The 24,413-nt window shown below is 35.4% G+C and overlaps 1 protein-coding gene and 1 non-coding gene across 5 annotated transcripts in view; one reads left to right on the top strand and one right to left on the bottom strand.

Moving 5' to 3' along the window:
* FUT8 (fucosyltransferase 8) overlaps window positions 1-24,413 on the top strand; it is a 327,874-nt gene that overhangs the window by 261,218 nt on the left and 42,243 nt on the right. For all 4 annotated transcript variants that reach the window (XM_044918092.1, XM_044918090.1, XM_044918091.1 and 1 more), the window contains one exon: window positions 1,601-1,838. In XM_044918092.1, the coding sequence (XP_044774027.1) occupies window positions 1,601-1,838 (238 nt within the window). The remainder of the gene's footprint in view (window positions 1-1,600; window positions 1,839-24,413) is intronic.
* On the bottom strand, window positions 17,119-17,225 carry LOC123325747. The gene has a single exon (XR_006540605.1). It is a non-coding gene; the product is annotated as a U6 spliceosomal RNA (small nuclear RNA).

Here is a 24,413-nt window from a genome sequence, read left to right as displayed (position 1 = left end):
GCCCCCCCCCCCCCCCCCCCCCCCCCCCCCGCCAAAATCAGGCTCCCTGCTCAGTGGGGAGTCTGCTTCTCCTTCCCCCTGCTCTTGTGCTCTGCTTGCTCTATCTCCCTCTCAAATAAATAAATAAAATCTTTTTTTTTTTTTTAAAGAAGGCTCTTGATAGTATTGGGTTCAGCTTTGATGTAAAAAGACCAGCCCCGCTGTGTCACATTTGAATGTAAAAGATACCCTTCTGAAAGTAACTGTGTTGTATTTTCCCTTCTCAGCTTTTCCTTCAGGATCATTTTATACCTTCACCTTCCTAGCTTTTGTTTCTAGGGCTCTGCTTGACCAAATAGATGATATTCCTGGAAAATAGTTGTAGATTGTGGTTTGGCAACTGCTTTTTCTCAAGGCTCATATAAATTGAAAGCTGGTTACTTTGCTTCTCACTTTGTGGGAGAAAAGATTCTGTTACTGAAGGCATCCATCCTTTCTTTTAACCTTGCAGACAAAACAGCTTAAAACTTCCTAGGCTAAGGAGTCCCTGTCAAAACAGATTTTTATTTGAAGAGCTAAGATGCCTAGGGATATTTAGCAATAGCCCATATGAATTATAGCAGAGTCAAAGCTTTAGAATAAAAAAGGCATCTCTCATTAACTAACCCTGTTGCACCCACGGTTAGATAATACTGTTATAACCACTTGCTACTCATCTTATAGCAGGGTATACAAATAGAAAAATGGACCTCCTGATTAAAAATTGGCATAACAGTGGGTGGGCAAATGGGTGAAATAGATAAAGGGGATTAAGAGGTGCAAACTTCCAGTTATAAAATAGTCACGGAGATGAAAAGTACAGCATAGGGAATATAATCAATAATATTGTTACAATGTTTGGTGACAGATGGTGACTACACTTTCATGATGAGCACTGAGTAATGTATAGGATCGTTGAATCATTATGTTATACACCTAAAACTAACATAACACTGTGTTAATTATACTTCAATGACTAAAAAATTGGCATAACACAGAACATATTCTGCATTTTATTGTGAAAATTACTAGTAGCTATCCAGATTAGTTTTTTTTAAAAAAAGTCCTGAACTCATTTTTTTTTAATTCAGTGGTTTTCACTTCCATAATGAAAAAATATATTTTGTTTGTGACATCTAGAACTCTGGAGATAGATGGAATTGATAGGTAAATTATAGTTTTTCATTTAAGATGATTTGAGTTTCAGCTGGAAAGGTAAGCACAGCATGCTGAAGTACAGCTGGAATAAACGGTTTTACTTCTTTCATGAAGATCTCAGTGTATGCAACTTTGAGTTCAGAGATGATCATACTTGCATGTTCTGAGTGATAGAGAAGTGAAAGTATTTTTTTCAGTGTAATGCTTCATATTTTTTCAGTGATGTTTCCAAAGCAACTCTTCTTTTCACTGCCATCTCTTTAAAATAAACTTTCAGTGGATTCTTTGAAATTCAATCCTTAAAGCTGGATTCTTTATTTAGTAAGATACACTGGATCAGTCCTGGCTAATTATATGATTTTTGACACTTGTCACTTATAAAGAGAAGATAACCACTCTTCACCTTTGTCTTTCTCCCTGACAGAATCCCAAGGACTGCAGCAAAGCCAAGAAGCTGGTATGTAATATCAACAAAGGCTGTGGCTATGGCTGTCAACTCCATCACGTGGTCTACTGCTTCATGATTGCATATGGTACTCAGCGAACACTCATCTTGGAATCTCAGAATTGGCGCTATGCTACTGGTGGATGGGAAACTGTGTTTAGACCTGTAAGTGAGACATGTACAGACAGATCCGGCACCTCCACTGGACACTGGTCAGGTAAGAAGCCTGTGCAGTATTTCACATTTCTGGGTTGAACTGCCACATTCTACATTATCAGATTTCTAGGCTCAGCTTTATGGTTATGGGCATCTTTTTCTCGGGATCCATGACTGTTCTACATTGCCAAGGTAAAATCTAGAATGATATTTTATTTTAAAAGTGCTTTATAACCTATTTCATTTCTAATGTTCATTTTTATCTTGATTTAGCAAAACCACTAAGTTTTTTTTAAGGAATGTAATTTACTCTTTTAATGATAATACATGATTCACTTTTTAGTGTACTTTCACATTATTGAACTCATTTGATAGTCATAATCATCTAAGAAAGTAGACTGATACATGAGAATCTTCCCCATGCGTGAGAATCAGCTGCAAGGCTTGTTAAAACACTGGCTTCTGATTCAGTAGGTTTGGAGGGGGAGGTGCTGATAATTTGTATTTCTAACAAATTTTCCAGATCCAGGGATGACACTTTGAGAATTACTGAGGCAGACCATGCAGGTACCTTTACCTCCATTTTACAGTTGAGGACAATGAAACCTAATTTGCTTGTGCAATTTTAATTTTATTCAGGAAACATTTGAAGAGGAAAAATATGAGTAAGGTACTATGCTAGACATTATCTCCAAGAATTTAGTGATAAATGAAATAAAATATTGAGTTTCTTACTGCTAATCTGTTGTTCTTTCTACATGATCTTTAAACAAGATCTAAAGTTGAGATACCTCTGTGAAAATCCTGGCTTTATCAGTTTGTAATCTTGGGCAAGTTACTTAACGTAGGCCTTAGTTCTCTTATCAGTAAAATGAGAAGTAATAATTTACTTACTTCTTTGAGTTGTTGGTAGGATTAAGTAGAATAATATATGTAATGGACTTAGCACAGTACTTGATACATGAACTCTAGTAATTATTAGCTGTCATTAGTAGCTTTATTCATTGGGTAGATATACAGTGAGAACCTACAGTGTGGCAGATACTGAACTGATTAGGTGAAATGCTAAGCAAGACAATACACCATCTGTTAATATAATTTCTCATGGAGCGGAGCATCTTTTTTCACAAGTTTGAGACACTAGATATGGACTTAAGAAGCTCTGTCATTGGCAAAGTGAGTAACTTTAGTTCCTTTGTTTCTTTTTACCTCCTTTGGAAAATATCAGATAATACTGACTCTTCACAGAAGTGACAGAAAAGTTAATTGGGTAATTTTTATAAAATGCTTTAAGTTGTTCTATAAAAGGTTCTATATGGATTTATTTTTTATTTTTTAAAGATTTTATTTATTTACTTGAGAGAGAGCACGAGCTGGGGGAGGGGCAGAGGGAGCTGGAGAAGCAGACTCCTCGCTGGGCAGGGAGCTGATACATGGGGCTCCATCCCAGGACCCTGGGATCATGGACTGAGCCACTCGGCTGTCCCGGTTCTATATGAATTTAAAATATTATTTTGTGATGTGAGTTTTGTCTTCCTTAGGATGATTTTGGAGCCTTATTGTATATATCAACATATTTTTTCCTCGTCACTCCAAGTTTTAAAGGAACCTCTTAATCTAGAACCTTAGCTGAGCTTTAATTTTGAGGTTACATCTCCCATTGATCTGGTCTATGGCTTACAGCTGGGGCAAACAGACTAGGTGTCAAGGTTAGGAAGTTACAGGAAAAGCAGTTCTTGAATCAGACTCATTGTGGCTAACTTTTTCATTTTGTGAACTTAGTCTAGTTTCAAGCCTCTTTGCTTGTGAAGTGCATAGCCAGAGTAGGGCAAGGTTCTTGTGTTAATAGAAAAGTAAAAAGTTGGCCTCACTAGACTTAACCAAATTTAGTATATAGTTTAGCCTTGCCTAAAAGCCACAACTAGTTATTTGGTTTGATTTTTAGTGCTTGCTCATACATTTTGTGGTCTGTAGTGACAACTACAAGATATGAAGGCTGAACAGGCTTGAATTTGAAACATGCAGAATTTCTTAATGTTATAGTTAAACAGGTTCTAGAAATCATCCTTCTTTTATGTGGATTCTAAGGCCTAGTAGATACCAGGTGATTTATTCAGGATTATGCATCTTATAAATGGCAGAACTGTGGTTGGCACATTGACTTTCACCTGCCTTTAGTCTACATCCTTCCCAGTCAGCTCATGCCAAACACCTTACTCATTAGAACAATGACAGGCATAGAGACCATCCTGAATGTCTAGGAACTAAATAATTACTAATTTATTTCCTCCCCCTGCCCTGTAACTTTTTCCAGACCTTCCATATAATTTCCACTGAAGAGTTATCAGTGATATTTTCTTCTCAGTCATTTGCAGTCCTTGCTTAAAGAAGTCGTTTTATCCTGGTAGCACAGAATTATGATTTTAATTTATAGATCTTTCCTTTATCACTACAGGTGTTGTATAAAATCGTATATTTTTCTTTATGCTAATGAAATAAACTGTGCCTGTTGAACACCTTTAATTAATTAAACTAGTGATTATTTTCAGTATGCTTGCAGAACTCATTGTAACTAAAGTAATTTAGATGCTAATCATTTATCTAAAAGAAGGAAGAGGGGCGCCTGGGTGGCTCAGTCAGTTAAGCGTCTGCCTTCGGCTCAGGTCATGATCCCAGGGTCCTGGGATCGAGCCCCACATTGGGCTCCTTGCTAAGAGGGCAGCCTGCTTCTCCCCTGCCTGCCATTCCCCCTGCTTGTGCTTGTTCTCTGTCTCTATCTCTCTCGTTCTCTCTGTGTCAAATAAATAAATAAGTAATCTTTAAAAAAAATAAATAAAAGAAGGAAGAGATTTATGTTTTGAGCTTAGAATACTTTATTTCTTTGAAAGCTATGGTAGCCATCCACTTCTGTTTCTGTTTATATACATTATCTGTATATGTACCTTTTGGAGAAACTAACCTATTTCTAGAATTAGAAGAAACAGAATGAATTTTAATAAGCTCTTTAACATTAATTCCTTAGTTAGCCATAAATCAACTACTACATCTGTTACTGTACTGACTTGTCTAAAGAATCTTGGGATATTTCCCCTGGCACCACTGCCATGAAATTATTATTGTTTATACATACTTGACATGATGTGCCTGCAGGTGGAATTTAGTGATTTCTATTGAAATCTGTCACCAGCACAGGAATTAGTATGCACATCTGATCATTTCAGTAGCTAAATCATACCTTGTTGTGGGTTGAGTTCTGTTTTTCTCCTTCATTATTTATAAAACCATATCCTATGTAGTAAATAATTTCATTAAGTGAAGCAAAATACTTAAAATTATGCTTCCAGTTAAAATCATCATCATCTTCCCCATCACCTATAGATGTCATGTCTATTCTAAAGTTGCTGATAAGATGGTCAATTTATTTTTCTATATATACAATTTATTTTTCTGCATATACAAGCTATTTCCTAAACCTGAACTAACTACATTTAATAAGACTCATTCTTTCAAATATATTCCTTATGATAATTCAGAATAGAATCTTGGTGTTTAATACTTTGAAATATCTTTCAACAATTATTGATTAGATTTTTAATATATATTAACTGTTGGGCTATTATGTTGACCAGCTTCCAAAATGCTTATCTAGTTGATATAAGTAGTCTTGAATAGACGATTAGCAACAAAGAACCTCAATCATTTAAACTCAATTCTCCACTCTAATTCAATTCAATTTTTCCATTCTAAAAATTGAACATTTATTCAGATTAGCAGTTAAGCCACTTTGTTTTGTATTTCCTTCTCTTGTCTTTTCCCACTGTCTTATTAAATAAATTGAATTGACTTAATTTGATAGGTCTAATTGGAAAACTTTCTTTTAAATGAAGATAATGACTATTAACAAAAAGTGTTTCTAAATATGGTAAAATTTAATGCCCTAGAGGTGCCGGATTTAAATACATCTTTAGGTAAATTGACATTTGCTATATTTAGTTATCTAAACTGGATGGTTACCTTATCTCCATACCTCATTTCAAAAAGGTTTTGGTCAGAGTTTTATTTGTCATCCTTATATGGAGGCAATCTTAAAATAAAAGTAATTTAATAAAAGCACCTGCTCTGTGCCAGGCACCACGCTGGACTGTACGAAGAAGACAGACACAGTCCCTGCCCTGTCAGAGGCAGCCTAGGGGGAAAGGCAGACAACTGAATGGACATTAAAGTATATTGTGATATGGGTAAGTTGATAGGACTCTGAAGCACATATCTAACACATATTTGGGATTCTTCTGGAAGAAGTGATTTTTAAGCTGAGGCCCAAGGTATGGGTAGGAGTCAACCAGGCAGAGATGTGGTAGAAGGATTTTCTGTCATTGGGCACAACATGTGAAAAGAGAGGCAAGAGAGCATGGAGTCACTGGGGGAACTAGAAGTAGTTCCCTGTAGAGTTTGATTATTGAGAGAGTAAAGTTTTATTCTGAAAATATTTGTCATTTATCGGGTCTGTTTGGATGGTTGTATGATTTTGTTCCTCACTAAAACCAACAGGTTTTAATTCAAGATTCAAAGCCCTTTGTTTTGTTTTTGCTTCAGAGAGGGGCAAAGTTAGAAATTAATTGGCTTTCCTCTGGCTCTTGGTGTCATCCAGGAACCATTAAACTTTTTTTAATTAAATTTTTGTTTCATTTTTAATATCTTTTAGAGTTTACTCTTGGTAAATTTTTAAAAGCTGACAAATAACCACAAACTAAAATTCAGAAAAAAACAACATATTTTTGTTAATTGTCTAAAATAATTCTATAATGCTATTTTCCCTGCATTTTAAAATTGGATAATTTCTATATGACAACAATTTGCATTATCATTTTGTATGGAAAGAATAGATAGGTAATTCAGTCTTCTAGCTTGATCAAATTATTTTTCCAGTTTTATTGAGATATAATTATCATATAACATTGTTATTAGTTTAAAGTGTACAATGTAATGATTTGACGTAGGTATATTGTGACAAGATTACTGCAGTAAATTTAGTTAACATCCATCACTTACTTTACAAATTTTTTTTCTTATGATAAGGACTTTTAAGATTTGCTCTTTTAGCAACTCTCAGATATGACAGTATAGCATTGTTAACTATAGTTATTATGGTACATTATAGCTCCCAGAACTAATTTATCTCTTAACTAGAAGTTGGTACCATTTGACCACCTTCACCTTTTTCCTCTACTCCACCCTTTCCCAGCCAATCTGTTCTCTGTTTCTAATTCAGTTTTTTTTTTAGATTCCACATACAAATGAGATCATACAGTATTTGTCTTTCTCTGACTTATTTCACTTAGCATAATGTCTTCAAGGTCCATCGGTATTGTCACAAATGCTGGGATTTCCTTCCTTCTCATGGCTGAATAATACTCCTCTGTGTGTGTGTATTTTCTTTATCCATTCATCCATCGCTGGACATGTAGGTTGTTTCTGTGGCTTGGCTATTGTGAATAATGCTGCAGTGAAAATGAGGGTACAGATAACCTCTCTGAGGCAGTGACTTTGTTTCCTTTGGATATATACCCTGGGATTGCTGGGTCACATGGTAGTTCTACCACTAAACTCCTTAAGCACATATCTGTCACTTAGGTCAAAAGGAAAATCTTTAGGGGCTCCTGGATGGCTCAGGCGTTAAGCATCTGCCTTTGGCTCAGGTCATGATCCCAGGGTCCTGGGATCGAGCCCTGCAGTGGGCTCCATGCTCCTATGAGAGTCTGCTTCTCCCTCTCCCACTCCCCCTGCTTGTGTTCCTGCTCTCGCTATCTCTCTCTCTGTCAAATAAATAAATAAAATCTTAAAAAAAAAGGAAAATCTTTAGCAAACAAAACACAAATTAAATTATACTTCAAATTTGCCTGTGAAATTAGTATTTTTAACATTTACAGAATTACTAAGATGTCTGTTAGAATCATCCAAATGGTCCCAGCTAGCTTGTATCTTAATAATGGCTGAACTCACATAGACTGATTGATAAAGTAATGAAGTGATTAAGAATCTATAGGAGTACCTATTAGGATAGGCTATGGATATGCTATGTAGCACTTTTACAGTAATATTTTCAACCTTTGGTTATTGATTAATAGAAACTTGAAACAAATGCATGTAATATTTTGGATCCCTCTTGCTGTGAAAACATCTTGATTTCTCTGTTTAGGTAATGTGAGGAAGAGAAAAAAATATGGGCTCTGGGTTTGACCCTATCTGATCTCACTTCTGTTGTTTTTATCTTTCTGGATTTCAGCAATTAATTATAGCTTCTGAACCTTAGTTTAGCTATACAAAAAGCTCATGATACTCAATACCTACCTCCCTGTCCACTTTTATAGGGCTGTAATCACAAGGAAAAATTATTAAGAACTATAACAGGTATTAAGATGATTCTCACATACAGTTTTTTTCATCATGTATGTTTGGTCCCCAGATTTTAAAATACAAACATGATAATGGAATATATTATTAGATTATAATCTGCAACAACAGAAAACTTACCTTTTTACTCTTAGATGAAAATTGAGCTTTTATAAGAGTGTCATAAAGTTTTTCCTTTTTAAAATTGTAGAGTTAAATGAAAAAATTGCAAGAGATCCAGAGAGGAAAAATAACTAATGAGAATAACTTCTAGACATTAAAATATCTCTGTGTTTAATAAACCCACAATTGAATCGTAATAAAATTCTGGACCAAAGAGTCTCCCCTATAGCTACCTTAAGCCTCCATCTCAATATGTTTTCTATACTAACACATCTGAGAAAGAAGATTTACTCCCACCCGTAACAGTGGCTCACTGTAGTTAATGGTTTTTAAACTGGCTGAGTTTGGGGGCAAGAGGTGGTGGTACAGGGCTTGGAGAGTGAGTTGGTGCCACACATAGTTGAAAAGGAAGCTGTCCGTGCTTCAAGATTCCAATGGGTCTCTCTGCCCTCCCTATACCCACCCCTCTGAGAGTTACTGACCTAGGCGAGTATCATTGCTGATACATAAGGACTTCTGTTTCAACCTGTATGCCTTTTGTTCTGCTATTCATGGTTCATAAAAGAAAGAAAGATCTTTGTTTCAGGAATGTAAAATACCAGATTATAAGTATGTCTCAAAAGAGCTCAAACTACTTTTCACTATGACATTTCCTTTATCTTCAACTTCCCACTCAAGGACATAAAAAGAAGCCTTTGATATCTCATTTATAGTTACGAAATACAGGATTAGGAAGCTGAAGCTTTGTCCACACAACAGCCTTGCCCAGAGTGAGCCCACATAGATGCTTATTTCCAAATTCATTCCTACAAGTGCTTCTCAAATTGAAATACAAATAAACCTGGGAAAGTGAGTCAGAGGCTTACAAACTGCCAGGATAAACATGGTACATTTTCTTGGACTACTAATTTTATTTGCTGGTATGTAAGTTAAATCATTTTCAAATAATAAAACAAACAGGATATTACAATGGTGTAAAATGAAAAATTCGATGAAATATCAAACTTCAGCCCATTGGTTTAGACTAAGCTTCATAAGTAGTATAAGTTTACCCTCCTCTGCTATTAGGAGCATTTTGGTGGAAAACTTTAAGAAGCACCATTCTATATTTGAATTTTTAGTTTATTTTATCTTCAAGGGGAAACTCCAGAGGGTAATAGGGCCTAGGTCTTCTGGGTTATTTACACAATGCCAAGCACTTGATCGGAACACAATAAATGCAACAAAAGAAACAAATCAAATCTACCTCTCCTGCAACCTGGTCCAAATCTCAAACTGTTACCCTGCAAAGCTATATGAAGAACTTTTACCAAATTGTAGATTTTGTTTTTTAAAAAAATAGTTTATCACTAAGAATGAATCTTTTTAGCAATATATTCTGGCCTTTTTAGACAAGGTGCTGGCAGAATGAGTTCAGAGATAAAAAGAGGTATGATTTAGGAAGTAGCAATACATAATAAGCATTAAAGTCACTGTGGAGTAGAAACAATTTCATCGGAAAAGTTTTTGAAAAAGTTCTCTTACATCTAGTTAGAACCTATCCAAGGTTGCTGGAGCTAGAAATAGAATCCAGGTACTCTTATTCCCTGTGCAATGTCTGGGCCACATAGCCATGATACCGGTCTCAGAAATTATCAGTGGTTTTTTTTTTTTTTTTCAAGATTTTATTTATTTATTTGACAGAGAGATAGAGAGCACAAGTAGGCAGAGTGGCAGGCAGAGGGAGAGGGAGAAGCAGGATCTCCGCTGAGCAGGGAGCCGGACATGGGGCTCGATCCCAGGACCCCAGGATCATGACCTAAGCCGAAGGCAGCCGCTTAACCGACTGAGCCACCCAGGCGCCCCATATCAGTGGTTTTGTAAATACAGGTATCTTTTTATGTTACAAGTGTGTTTCTTAAAGATATGCTTAGGGGCACCTGGGTGGCTCAGTCAGTTGGGCATCTGCCTTCGGCTCAGGTCATAATCCCGGGGTCCTGGGATCGAGTCCCATGGCAGGCTCCCTGCTCAGTGGGGAGCCTACTTCTCCTTCTCCCTCTGCCACTCCCCCTGCTTGTGCTCTCTCTCTCTCTCAAATAAATAAAATCTTTAAAAAAAAAAAAAGATTTGCTATAAATGGAATTATTATAAATCAAGTCATGTTTTAAACATTTTAGTGGAACTATGTAAAGGATTCCCAAAGGAAATCCTTTCCTAAAATAAAGAATCTTTCTTCTAATATAATCTAGTAGTCCCCGGATTCATCAGTTGTTTTTCCTTCCTTCCTTCCTTCCCTCTCTCCTTCATTCCTTCCTTCCTTCCTTCCTACACCTACCTTTTTCAAATGTTTGGATTTTTCTGTTTTCCTGAGGCACATCTATGTAAGTCTTTGAGGCTCAGTCACATTTAGCTTTTGATTCAAACATCAAAGTATATAGAAGAAAGAATGCAGTCTTTCAGTAGCATTTTGATAAGAGTTCTATTTGTTTAAAACATGTAGATCACATTCAAGTTTAGAAATGATTCTACAAATAAGATAACTGTTGAAATGATAAAGAAAGTTAATGCCTCCTAGCTCTTTTTTTTTTTTAAGATTTTTTTATTTATTCATTCGAGGCACAGAGATACAGAGAGAGAGAGCATGAGCAGGGAGAGAAGCGGGGGGGGGAGGGGAGAAGCAGACCCCCTGCTGCGCAGGGAGCCCAACGTGGGGCTCGATCGCAGGATCCCGGGATCATGACCTGAGCCGAAGGCAGATGCTTAACCATCTGAGCCACCCAGGCGCCCCTGCCTCGTAGTTCTTTGGTTAGTTTTATAGGCAAGAGTTCTGGGTATGATATAAATCTAGAATTTCCTTATCTTTCTTCCTCAAGTTTATATAAATTGTAGGCTAATTCCATGGAATAGGAAAAGATAATAGTCCATGGTCTTTAGTGGAATTATACATACCTTTTTTTCCTTCCAAAAGGATGTTGCCAAGTAAGAAGGCTCAGTAGAGATTTATACATTAGGTAACAGTATAAAACATATTTTATATATGTAATTTAGATAGTAGACTTTTCTTCTCACACATTTTCCTTGCCTTTAGAAGGTCAAAAGTAGATTACAGAATTATAACCATCCCTAGCTGATACTTTAGGGTTCAGTATTCTTTCTCCTGTTTTGTTTCCCAGAAAGCTAGGAATAAAAATAATTCCTGACAGTATTGAAAAGGATTAGACCTGAGTTCCCTACCTTTTCAAAAAGAGGTACTCCTTTTCATTCAATTAAAGTTTAATCTACTAATGTAAGTAGCTTTTAAACAATGCAGATTGTATTCCCTAGAATCAAGAAATTGCAGATAGTAATGCTCTAAGTCAAATGGATTTTGCCAAAAGACATAATATTATAATTAGGATTAATATAATTCTTGTTCAAAAATTGTACATCCTGGGCAACTGGCTGGCTTAGTCGGTAGAGCTTATGACTCTTGATCTTGGGGTTGGAAATTCAAGCCCCACATTGGGTGTAGAGATTACTTTAAAACAAACAAACAAACAAAAAAAAAAAACAACTGAAGGGGCGCCTGGGTTGAGTGTCTGACTCTTGATTTCGACTCAGGTCATGATCTCAGGGTTGAGAGAGCGAACCCAGTGTAGGGCTCTGTGCTGGGCATGGAACCTGCTTGAGATTCTCTCTCTCCATCTTAAGTTTTTTCAGGGTACAACTGCCACACAAATACTGTATGTTTATTTAGGTGTAAATATAAGTGGGCACATTTATATTTTTAATATTTTTTTTATAATGAAGATTCTAAGAATGTGGATCACCCTCATAAACAGGGTAGTGCACTAGACATCAAGTAAAACTTCTGAGTGTTTCTAGATGCTGTAGGGGATATAAAGATTAATAAGACCCAGTCCCTGCCCTTCAGGAATTTGCACTGAGTATGATAAGATCCGTAAATCTGTAAATGTAACAAAGATAGGATATGTTAAGTGTTATAAGAGAGGTATAAAGTTCTGTGGAACGTTTCTGGCTGAAGGAATTAAAGACATCACCAGGAGCACAAGCTAGGCCTATACAGAATGAGGAAAGGCAGGACAGGTCAATGTCATTGATTTGGAATCAGGAGTTATTAGCCGTGTGATTTTAGTGTCCCACAACCTTTCTTAGTATCTGTTCTATGTTCCTTACAGAGTTATGAGGTTTCAAAGTGATAATGTATTTGACAATGCTTTATATATTTTAAACACATAAATGTTTTTATTAGCACTTTAGCTTTATGGGAACAAAGCAAAATAATAAAATAACATAATTAGGTCATGGGATTTCAGCAAGGGCTTCTTTAGAGAAACTTTAACAACCAACATTAATGAAACTTAGAAATACTCAATGGCTTTTTGTGAAACTCATTCAGAAATGTAAACGAAAACAGAATAGGTAAGTTATGCCAGAGAGACAAAGATAACCACCCCCTTTGCTCATCCTCCCATGGAAGGCCAGGTTTAGTTCCCCAGCCCACCTGAGGATCATTGTCTACTTCTCTTGGGTTTTACTTGGAATGCCCAGTAAAATCCCCATGTCTACACTGATTCCAGCAGTATCCTGTCAAGGAAACCTGACCAATCCCTCCTAGTTCTGGGGACTAAGTTGCCTTCTTAGCTAGAGCACTGGCCCCAATTAGAAAACCTTCCTGCCAAAGCAGTTAGTCTTTAGTTAGTTCTTTAGCTGTCTAGGCTGATAGAATGATGATCTTGAGAGGTAAGAGGGGGACTTGGAATAAAACGTACTGTCTTGGAGCTCTAATATATAGCTAATACTAAGAGAAACAAGATTTCTGTGAAGGTTCTACCCTCTGGAAGCTGTGTCAAAATTAATGCTTAGGAAACTGTGAACATATTCAAGGTGTTAATTTTCAAGTAACTTGCCTAAAAGTAGAGTTACGCTTTGGCAAAGAGGTTTTTTCACACTAGCAATGGAATTGAGCAAATCATAAGGATCTGAATATTGGAAATACATAGAAGTAAGGGTCTTGGATTGACTATCCGTCTGTTACCAGTCTATTGACTAGATGGAACGAGATGTGCTGGACCAGCAGAGATTATGTTTAGGTAAACAACCCAAAACATAGTACTGAAGCATGGTAGCATGCTCCTGTCCTCTCTAATTTTGGAGTATTAAATACTATATTTGAAGCTATTTTTATTCTGGGAGGGTAAAGTGGACTTCCCTAAAACACTCCAATGGGATTTTTTTTTTTTAAAGATTTTATTTATTTATTTGACAGAGAACAGGAGAGCACAGGCAGGGGGAGCAGGAGAAGCAGGCCCCCTGCTGACCAGGGACCCAGATGTGGGGCTCGATGCCAGGACCCTGGGATCATGACCTGAGCCAAAGGCAGTCACTTAACCGACTGAGCCACCCAGGTGCCCTTCCAATGGGATTTTAAGGCATGATGAAAAAAGCAGTCAATAAATGGGTTAATTACCAGTATTTTCCTTTCTCTGTTGCCACTGCCCACCTGGCTGTGTCCACTGAAATTGGACAGTGGGACAAATGGAATTGGGGAGTAGGCTGGTTTAATAGCTCCTTCTGCTGCTACCTCTGGCCAGTATTGATCCATGCAGTCCAGAATATCCAATAATATGATTGACAAAGGTCAACATTGCATTCTTTGTCCCTTTTTTATTTTTATTTTTTGATTATGTCCAATACCAACCATGGGTCCACCCAGATTGAGATTTTAAAATCTATAGAGCAGTCCATGTGCATCTTTTGGAAACATCTAGCAATTAGTACTTGGATTGAATTCAGAGATTAAGATAGCCTTTGAAGAATATGATATCTACATTTTAAAAGTAATGTGGTATTTCTGTTTCAGAGGAAAGATTATCTTATGGTAGAAACAAGTGTTAGTGAGGATGTGGAGAAGAAGGAATCCTCTTGCACTGTTGTGGGAATGCAAACTAGTGCAGCCACTGTGGAAATCAGTATGGGGATTCCTCAAAAAGTTAAAAGGAAAACTACCCTACAATCCAGTAATCACACTACTGGGAATTTATCCAAAAGATACAAAAACACTAATTTACAAGGATACATACACCCTATGTTTATTGTAGCATTGTTTACAATAGTCAAATTATGGAAGCAGCTCAAGGGTCCATTGACAGAGGAATGGATAAAGAAGATATGGTGTGTGTATAATGGAATATTATTCAGCCATAAAAAGAACGAAATTTTGCCATTTGCAGCAACATGGATAGAGCTAGAGAGTGTAATGCTAAGCCAAATAAGTCAGTGAGAGAAAGACAAATACCATATGGTTTCACTCGTATGTGAAATTTAAGAAACAAAACAAATGAGCAAAGGGAAAAAGAGAGAGAGAAACCAAGAAACAGACTCTTAACTATAGAGAACAAACATCGTTACCAGAGGGGAGGTGGGGGGGGGCGGGTTAAATAGGTGATGGGGATTAAGGAGTGCACTCATCGTGAGCACTGGGTGATGTACGGAATTGTTCAATCACTATTTTACACCTGAAACTAATATAACACTGTATGTTAACTCTACTGGAATTTTTAAAAAAGATTACCTTGTGTCTTGCCATGAGTGACCATCTTAGAGGCACCCATTTGTATTATACACGTGTTAATAGGTGAACATTTATTTTTTATTATATTGTATACATGTATCATGATTTGTGTATTCCCTCATTGATGGTTGTTTAAATTATTTCAAGTTTGCATGTCTCCTTGTGCATATGTGTTAGTTTCTCTAGGGCAGTGCTTATCAAAGTTTTTCACATCTTAACCATATGTTAAAATATGTCTTTACTACCCATATTATCACCTGGGAGGTGGTGGTATATGGTAAAGCCACAGAGATTTCTATGGCAGTGTGTTACAAATAAAATCTTATGCTCTACTAAAGGGCTAGGCAAACTCAGCTCCCCACTATTTTGGTAGTTTTACTAGAACACACCCATGCCCGTTTGTTAACATGGTGTCTATGGCTGCTTTCATACTATGGTGGCAGAGTTGAGTAGTTGCAACAGAGACCATATGGCCTGCAAAGCTAAAATATTTACCATCTGGCTTTTTACAAAAAAAGTTTGCTGACTCCTACTCTAAAATAATATTTACCAAACAAATACGGTTTCGACCATTGTAAATTTGTGAATAATTTCTTTAAAATTTGATCTTTTTCGTGTACTTATTAATGTGAGGTAAAAGTAATTTCTGGTGAAATAAGCAGATCTTACTTGTATAATTCAATGAGTTTTGATAATGTAACTCACACCCTTATCCAAGTCTTAAATTAGTTTTTAAAATTGGGTTGTTTATCTTTTTATTTTTAATTTAAAGGAGGAGTGTGTGTGTGTGTGTTTCTGGATACAAGTTTTTATTATAAACATGATTTGTAAGTATTTTCTCTCAGTCTGTGGCTTTTCATTTTCTTAACAGTGTGTTTTGAAGATCAAAAATTTTTTGTTGAAGTCCAGTTTATCAAGTTTTTGTTCTAGTACTATAGAAGTTAGTGCTTTTTATGTCCTAAGAAATCTTTGCCTATCCTAAGATCATAAAGACATTATTTTATGTTTTCTTCTAAAAGCCTTATTGGTTTGACTTTTATATTTATGTCTGTGATCTCACTGATACTGTTTTTTGTGTACAGTATGAGGTAAACCTGGGTTGAAGTTCATTGTTTTCCATAGGTTTATCCAGTCAGTCCAGCTTTATCTGCTGAAAAGTTTGCCTGTCCCTGTTGAATTGCCTTGGTGCTTTTGTCAACAAGCAGTGGACAATATATGGGCCTATTTCTGGTCTCCATTCTGTTCAACTGCTTCATTTATGTCTGTCCTTATACCTTAAATTTTTACCTGCCATCAAATTTTTTGTAGCATGTTGATAGGAAAGCTGTACATATGCCTAGAAGTGTAGTAAATTGCTAGGTCATAGTAGACTGTACATATCTTTATCTTGTCTACATATGCCTAATCTCTCTGGGGGACAACTACTTCAGTAGTCTCCTAACTGTCCCTCTTGCTTTCAGAAGCTATCTCCTTTTAATCCATTCTCCACACTGCCATCAGAATGATATTTCCAAAATCAAATATGATTTTGTTTCTTAAAATCTTCCATGGCTGCTCAGTGTCTAGAGAGGTATGTATAAACACCTTACTTAGCATATAGGAAATAAGCCACTTCTCAAAATGTGTGCAGTACTCCTGATCTCACCAGTCCAGCTACTGATTTATTTCTTGAAAGTTATGTACACTTTTATTTCTATGCTGGGAACATGTTAGTTCTTTCTAGAATGTCTTTCTTACATTTCATCACATGAAATCCTATTTATCTTTTAGTATCATTTCTTTTGTGATATTTCTCTCCAGTTGACCCCATGTTCTCACTTATACTATATTTAAATAGTTTGTTTTTCTTTGAGAAGCTTGTCTGATTTATTTTGTATCCTTTTTTGCCCAATAATACTGGGCAGTACTTGTTACTCCGTTGTTAGTTATGTTTTGTTTTTTTTGTTATTATGTTAATCACCATACATTACATCATTAGTTTTTGATGTAGTGTTCCATGATTCATTGTTTGTGTATAACACCCAGTGCTCCATGCAGTACGTGCCCTCTTTGATACCCATCAACAGGCTAACCCATCCTCCCACCCCCCTCCCCTCTAGAACCCTCAGTTTGTTTTTCAGAGTCCATAGTCTCTCATGGTTCATCTCCCCCTCTGATTTCCCCCCCCCTTCATTCTTCCTCTCCTGCTATCTTCTTCTTCTTCTTTTTTTTTTTAACATATAATGTATTATTTGTTTCAGAGGTACAGATCTGTGATTCAACATTCTTGCACAATAAAAATATGGAATGCCTCACGAATTTGCGTGTCATCCTTGCGCAGGGGCCATGCTAACCTTCTCTGTATCGTTCCAATTTTAGTATATGTGCTGCCGAAGCGAGCACTGTTTGTTGTTTTTTAATTAAATTGCCTCTAAGCAAAATGATCCCTAAAAATTTTAGGCTCCTTTTCCAAATCTACCAAATAAAGGAAATGTAGCCTAATCTATGTGATTCACAGGTTTCTGATGAGGGGTAAGTGAGGCAACAGGTGTGGAAAAAGGTTAGTTTGTTTTTTTGTTAAAGAACGTGATTTTTTATTTTACTAAGGCATGGAGGTATTTGAAAAATGCTTTAAAAATATGGTCTTATTGTTGCTTATAACAAAATTCCAATAGAATTTAACCCTCTTGGTGTCTTACAAATTTTATTGTGATAGAATTTCACCTTCACATATTTGTATTAGTGAAAGTAATCCTAATATTAAGACTATTTTAAAATTTTTATTCCTAATATTTTTAGTAAAACATAAAAATATGTTCAGTAAAACAGTAAAACTGAAAATAACTAAGAAAATACTTAACACTGAAAAATACTAAGTTAAAAAATAGCTAAGTTTAAATGTACTTTATGGACTAACGATGACATTTTCCTGTACAAAGTCTCAGCTATGTATGTGTATGTCTGTCTCTTTGGATGTCTTCGGCTCAGTAAACATTTATTGAATACTTTTCAGTTTAGGCACTATGAAAGTAATACTATACATAGTGATAGCTAACATTTAGTGAATATTACTATGTAACAGTGCTTCAAACTTTACATATGTTATTTCATTTAATATTCACAATTAACCTATATGGTAGGTACTATCATTACCGTATTTTATGTAGGTGAGTAATTTCCTAGAAGTAATAAGAAATCCTCAGTTTGCCAGTCGCATTATAGATGATTAAGACAGAGTCCCTGTTCTCAGGAAGCTCCCAATTAAATAGTAGATTAACACAAACATTTAAAAAATCGATCTCATGAGACAAAAAATAGTTCACGATGTTATAAAGATATAAACAAGGCCCTAAGGAATTGGGAAGTATTGTCATTCTAGCCAGAAAAATGAGAAGGAAGTAGCTTTTGAACTGGTTTTTAAAAAGTTGTAAAGTGACCAGAAATCTTAGATACAGAATTCTGCAGACTGGATTGCTTTTCAGATGATGATTAAAATGCTTATGTGCCTGTCATACCTTACTTAGAATAATGCCAAAGTATCAGAACTCCTGGGCATTATTTTTCCTTTTGCCTGTCCTTTGCTGAATTATGTGGAAGAGAGCATTAAACCGTCTGCTCAGTTTATCCTTTAGGAGAATGTGACTAAAAAATCGACCTGATAGCACTTACATTGCATTTCTCAAGGGACACCAGAGCAAATCTGATACAGGATACTTAGGTACAAGTATTTTCTCAGCTGTAAAAGTATGAAAATGATAGTGCTTTAGTTAAATAAACCTTGCATTTTGTATTCATTCTTAACAGTCATTGAATAGGCAAAACTGAAAACCAGTGTTTACATTCACAGTAATTGCAATTTTTGTGATAGGTTTCTTATATATAGGAATTCAGCATGTAATTTTATAACATTAACAACCATTTTTGAAAAACAGTAAATTAATGCAGCTATGCTTTTGAAGAATATCAGCAAAAGCAGTCAAGTTAATACAGAATTGCTTCTTAGGAAATTTTTTAAATTGAGGAAATGACAGGGTTGACATTATTATTATTACTCAGACCTTTGTTTAAACCATGGCAAGGATGTAAACAATGAATGTTACTCTGAAAGATTTGTGTGCTTTCTAAATTAAGCACACAAAAAAGTATTATACTATATCAGGAGATGCATTTTCTGCTAGCATAATTTATAATGTGACAGTTAAATAATTAATCAAATGGTTGGATACAGAGGGATTTTTCTCAAAAAGAGAGAAAAGGGTAAATTACTCCATGCCAATTGAACAATATTCCAAACACAAAAAATAAAGTCAGGGGGAGACATAAAGATCTTTAATTTTGTAGTTTGTATAGACTGCCATCCATTATATGAGTAATAAATGTTATGTCCATATTCATGACATTTAAAAAAATCTGACACTACTTCAAGCTACTTTTTCTGAATATCATTAATATTAATATGTAATTATTGAACTAATTAATGTATATATGGACAAGTCACTGTTCCCTAGTCTGTTGTGGATATGTAATTTAAATGTTTCTCATTTGATTAAATGAAATCTCTTTTTTGAACATTTTGCTTAGCCTGAAAAGAAATATATATTAGTGATAAGTAGCAATTTTGGTTTCTGTATCCTATTGTTGGTGCAGATATTTTGTTTGGCATTAATTTTATATAAAAATGTATATTTGATGGCATATTTAGTTGTTTAACAAAAGACTGATACATGTTTTATTATAACAATGTTAGCATGCCCTTCACTACTTATTTATACATATTCCTCTCTATTCTAGTAGTGGAATTATCTATGTAATTGAGTAAAAACAGGAGTGGCCACAGATGTATAAGAAAACTCTTCAGGGGGGTGGGAGGATGGGTTAGCCTGGTGGTGGGTACTGAGGAGGGCACGTTCTGCATGGAGCACTGGGTGTTATGCACAAACAATGAATCATGGAACACTTCATCTAAAACTAATGATGTAATGTATGGGGATTAACATAAGAATAAAAAAAAAAGAAAACTCTTCAGCAAATTATTGAATTTGCCAAACCTCTTCTTAAAGACCATTTTTGCAGTTCTGTCCCATTGAAATGAATTGCCTGGGTCTTTAGAGTATGCTGAGAAGATTAAAGTAAAAGAGAGGAAAAAGAATCATTTGGAGAAGGTTTGAATGAAGTCTTTGCATTCTGGCTAAAAAATAGTCTGAACTCTCTATCTAGCCCCTAAATATAAACAGAGCAGGGAAAGAAATGGTTCCATAACTGTATGTTGATGGAATGAATTGTTTGTTTTCAAGGGCAAACTAGCATTTTAAAGCTATTGCTTTTTTAGTAAAATATAGTATGTTGTTATCCAGTTTTATGTTTAATCAGTTTAGTTTAATAAAATGCTATTTTGTATCAGGGACCGCAGATAAGAAATACTTACAGAAAAAGACTGTTCGATCTGTGGATTTTTAAAAAGGCCATTGTGTTTTCTCCTGTCCTTCCTCTTTATGTTTATGTTAGTGACTACCAGAAATAAGGAAAAGGTAAAAGCTCAGACTTTTTTTCCCTTGCTTGACATTTTACAATCTCTTTCGTCATTGGAATGTGAGACAACACATTTTTGCAATCTACCAGTTTCCCAATTCAAAAAAGAGATTTGGACACATTTTTTCCTAGCAGTACTCCATGGAAGAATTTACTTTCTCTCAGTGGCCGTTACATAAAACAGTAAGAATGATGCAGTCAACTCTCTCCTAAATTAACTAAATGAGATATAAATAGTAGATCATTTAAAACAGTATAGTCAGAAAGTCATTTTTCCTTCATTTTGAATAGTTTTATGCCATGCTGGGGTACTTAACACCAGGGTACAGAAATGATATGTAGAGGCCAGAGTCCATGATGCGGATAAGACATACCTCAAGAAATAGAAAGCTTTTGTGTTTTTGTTGCATGATGGTGAACAGCTGTAACCATCAGCTAGCTTGCCCTTTTTGGCAGCTGGCTGTTTTTAGCATTTAAAAAAATTGCATGCTATTTGCCTCTGGTGCCTGGCACTCTTCAATTAAAATTTTAAATGTATTCTTATCATCCCCTAACACAAGGCTCAGTTATGCAGTCCCCAGTCTAGCCTGAGACACCTGTTCTTGAATCCTCTTTTTTTTTTTTTTTAATTCAGAAAAGTTCAGTGTGAAATAAATCTCTGTGCTGTGTCATGCTAGAATAAAGAAACCATACATTATTATAATGGAACCAGATCAAGCTACTTAGATGGGCTTAAGTGAATGGTTGAGGCCTGTTAATGGATATGAGATATGATTACACCAAAGCCATTTCAGTAAAGGATTAATGTTGTTAATTTTAAGAGTTGTTTTGTTTTTGTTCTGTTAACAACAGTCTGGAGACAATAAATAGGGAAAGGGGCTTGATTATATATTGCTTTGATTTCTTGTAAGCCTTAAAATTCCATTAATTAGGAAAGAGTAAGAAACTATATGTATGGACAAATTTTATGTAGTTGTTTGCCATAAAAGAAAGAGGACTTTGGAAGCACTGAATTTCCATTTATCTCAAATTATAGTCTTCAGATCAATATTGACCAGAAAATTCCTACATTTGTGAACTTGAAAACATCTGCACTGAAGTAGAAATTAAATACATTCAGTAGAACAAGTTTCTTCCCAGGGCAGAGGTTTCAGTTAAACCATGACTCATACTTTATTGAATTTAAGCTGTTCCTCCATATAGCCTTACAGTTAGACTGAGAAAGCCTTTGATTTAATAGAATGCTCTCTTTGTATTTCTAATTTGTGATAAATTTAGCCTTTGTTAGTTGGTTAGAGGTTTCATTGAAATCATTCCAGGACTGCCTCCCTCTTCAATCAAAGAAAACACCTTATCTTTTCCTATAATTAATCATTTTTAGCACTTTCTTTGATATCCTTTTTTTATTATTATTTTTAAAGAGCTTTCCTCATTTTGTCTCCCCAGAAAACAACTCTAAGGGGAGATAGCATGATTTTTAATTAATACATGAAAAGAAAAAGAAGGTTTAGAGATTATGTTATCTGGACAACAGTGTCAGAGATCAGAATTTTTTGGATTTAATTTCATCTGGATCAGATTGTTGTTCTGTTTTAATGGCGAATTTATTCATTCCATTTGGCATATTTTAAAATAAATTTTTAAAATATAAAGCAATGAACACCCATTGTTGAAAAACCCAGAAAGTATAGAAAATGTAACAAAGAAAATAAAAATACATAAGTTATGTATGTATATTCTTTTAGTCTTCTTTGAATGCATTTTTTTAAATTAATAGACTTTGTTTCTTATAGCAATTATATGTTTACAGAAAAATTTGTTAGAAAGTACAAAGTTCCTATATACCCCCTCCTTTTTTTTTTTTTCCGTATTCCTTCTGTCCCCCTCCATGGCCCTGTTTCCCTATTGTTAACATTTACCTTGGTGTGGTCCACTTAATACAGTCAATGAACCAGTATTGATACATTATTTTTGAAGTTCACAGTTTAGTGTTCAGTCTTTGTGTTGTATAGTTCTGTGGGTTTTGCCAAATGCATAATGTTATGTATCCACCATTACATAATCATACACAGTACTTTCACTGGCCTAAAAAACTCTTGTGCTCCACCAATTCACCCCCATTCCCTTCCTCCAACCTCTGGCAAGTATGATTTTTTTCTGTCTCTGTAATTTCACCTTCTCTAGATTATCATACAATATAGTTGGAATCATACATTAGGAAGTCTTTTCTGACTGACGGCTTTTTTAAAAAGTTCCTGTGTATCTTTTTATAGCTTGACAGCTCATTTCTTTCTGAACAATATTGAATTGTATGGATGCACTACAGTTTTTGTATTCACCTATTGAGGGACATCTTGGTTGCTTCCAATTTGGGTCATCTAATTAATGAATAAAGCTGGTATAAACACTCGTGTAGGTTTTTGTGTGGGCATAAGTTTTCAAATTATTTGGGTAAATACTTAAGAGAGTGCTTGCTTCGTTATATGGTCAAACTATGTTTAGCTTTATAAGAAACTGCAAAAGCTATCTTCCAAATGGCTGTCTTAGTCTGCTTGAGCTGCTGTAACAAAATACCACAGACTGGGTGGCTTAAACAACAGACATTATTTTTCATAGTTCTGGAGGCTGGGAAATCCAAATTCAGAGTGCCCGCAAATTGGTTCTTGCTGAGAGCCCTCTTCCTGGCTTGCAGGGAGCTACCTTCTTGTTGTATTCTCACATGATAAGAGTGAAGAAACTCTGGTGACTCTTCCTCTTTTTATACGGGCATTAATCCCATCTTGGGGGCCCCACCCTCATGGCCTCATCTAAGCCTAATTACCTCCCAAAGGCCCCTACCTCCTAATACCATCACATTGGGGGTTAAGACTTCAACACATGAATTTGGGGAGGACACAAACATCCGGTCTTAAACAGTAGCTATAGCAATTTTGCATTCTCACCAGCAGTGAATGAAAGTTTTTGTTGCTCCACATCCTCTCCTGCATTTGGTGTTGTCACTGTTAGATTTTAGCCATCCTAATAGGCATGTAGTGGTATCCTGTTTTAATTTACAATTGCTAATCATCTATAATGTTGCGCATCATTTCATGTGCTTATTCTCCATCTGTAAGTCTTCTTTGGTGAGATGTCTGTTCACATCTTTTGCCCATTTTTTGAGTTGTTTGTCTTCTTGTTGAGTTTTAGGAGCTCTTTGTATATTTTGGATTAAGTCTGTTAATAGATATTTTCTCCCTTCTGTGGCTTTTCATTTAATTCTTTTAACAATGTCTTTCACAGAGCAGAATTTTTCCATTTTAATGAAGTACAACTTTTCAATTTTTCTTTTATGGATTGTGCTTTTGGTGCTGTATGTAAAAACTTAAGTGCCAACCCAAGGCCACCTATATTTTCTCCTGTATTTATTTTCTAAAATAGTTTTTGAGTTTTACATTTAGGTCTGTGGTCCATGTTGAGGTAATTTTTGTGGAAGATACAAGGTCAGTGTCTAGATTCTTTTTTTCTTTTTTCTTTTATTTTTCTCTCTCTCTCTTTTCTCTCTTCTCTCTCTTTTGCATGTGGACATGCAGTTGTTCTAGCACCATTTGTTAAAAGATGCTTCTTCTTTCTCTATTGGATTGACTTTGCTTCTTTGTCAAAGATCAGTTGACTATATTTGTGTGTGTTTGTTTCTGGACTTTCTGTCCTGTTCCATTGATCTATTTGTCTATTCTTTCACCAATATTACAGTCTTGATTACTGTTGCTTTTCAGTAAGTCTAGAAGTCAGGTAGTTTCAGTCCTCTGAATGTGTCCTTTTTCTTCAATATGGTAATGACTATTAGTCTTTTACCTCCCCATATAAACTTTAGAATCATTTTGTTGATATTCATGAAGTTATTTGCTGGGATTTTCATTGAGATTGTATTGAATCTATAGATCAAGTTGTGAAAAATTGACATCTTAACAATGTTGGGTCTTCCTGTCTATGAATTTGAACTATCTCTCCATTTATTTACATCTTCTTTGATTTATTCAGAGTTTTACAGGTTTTTATACATATTATCGTATAGATATCTCATAC

Source organism: Neomonachus schauinslandi, chromosome 9 (assembly GCF_002201575.2).
Source record: "Neomonachus schauinslandi chromosome 9, ASM220157v2, whole genome shotgun sequence".
NCBI lineage: Eukaryota > Metazoa > Chordata > Mammalia > Carnivora > Phocidae > Neomonachus > Neomonachus schauinslandi.
Note: the sequence above shows the minus strand (reverse complement) of the source record. Positions and strands in the feature narration are given on the sequence as shown.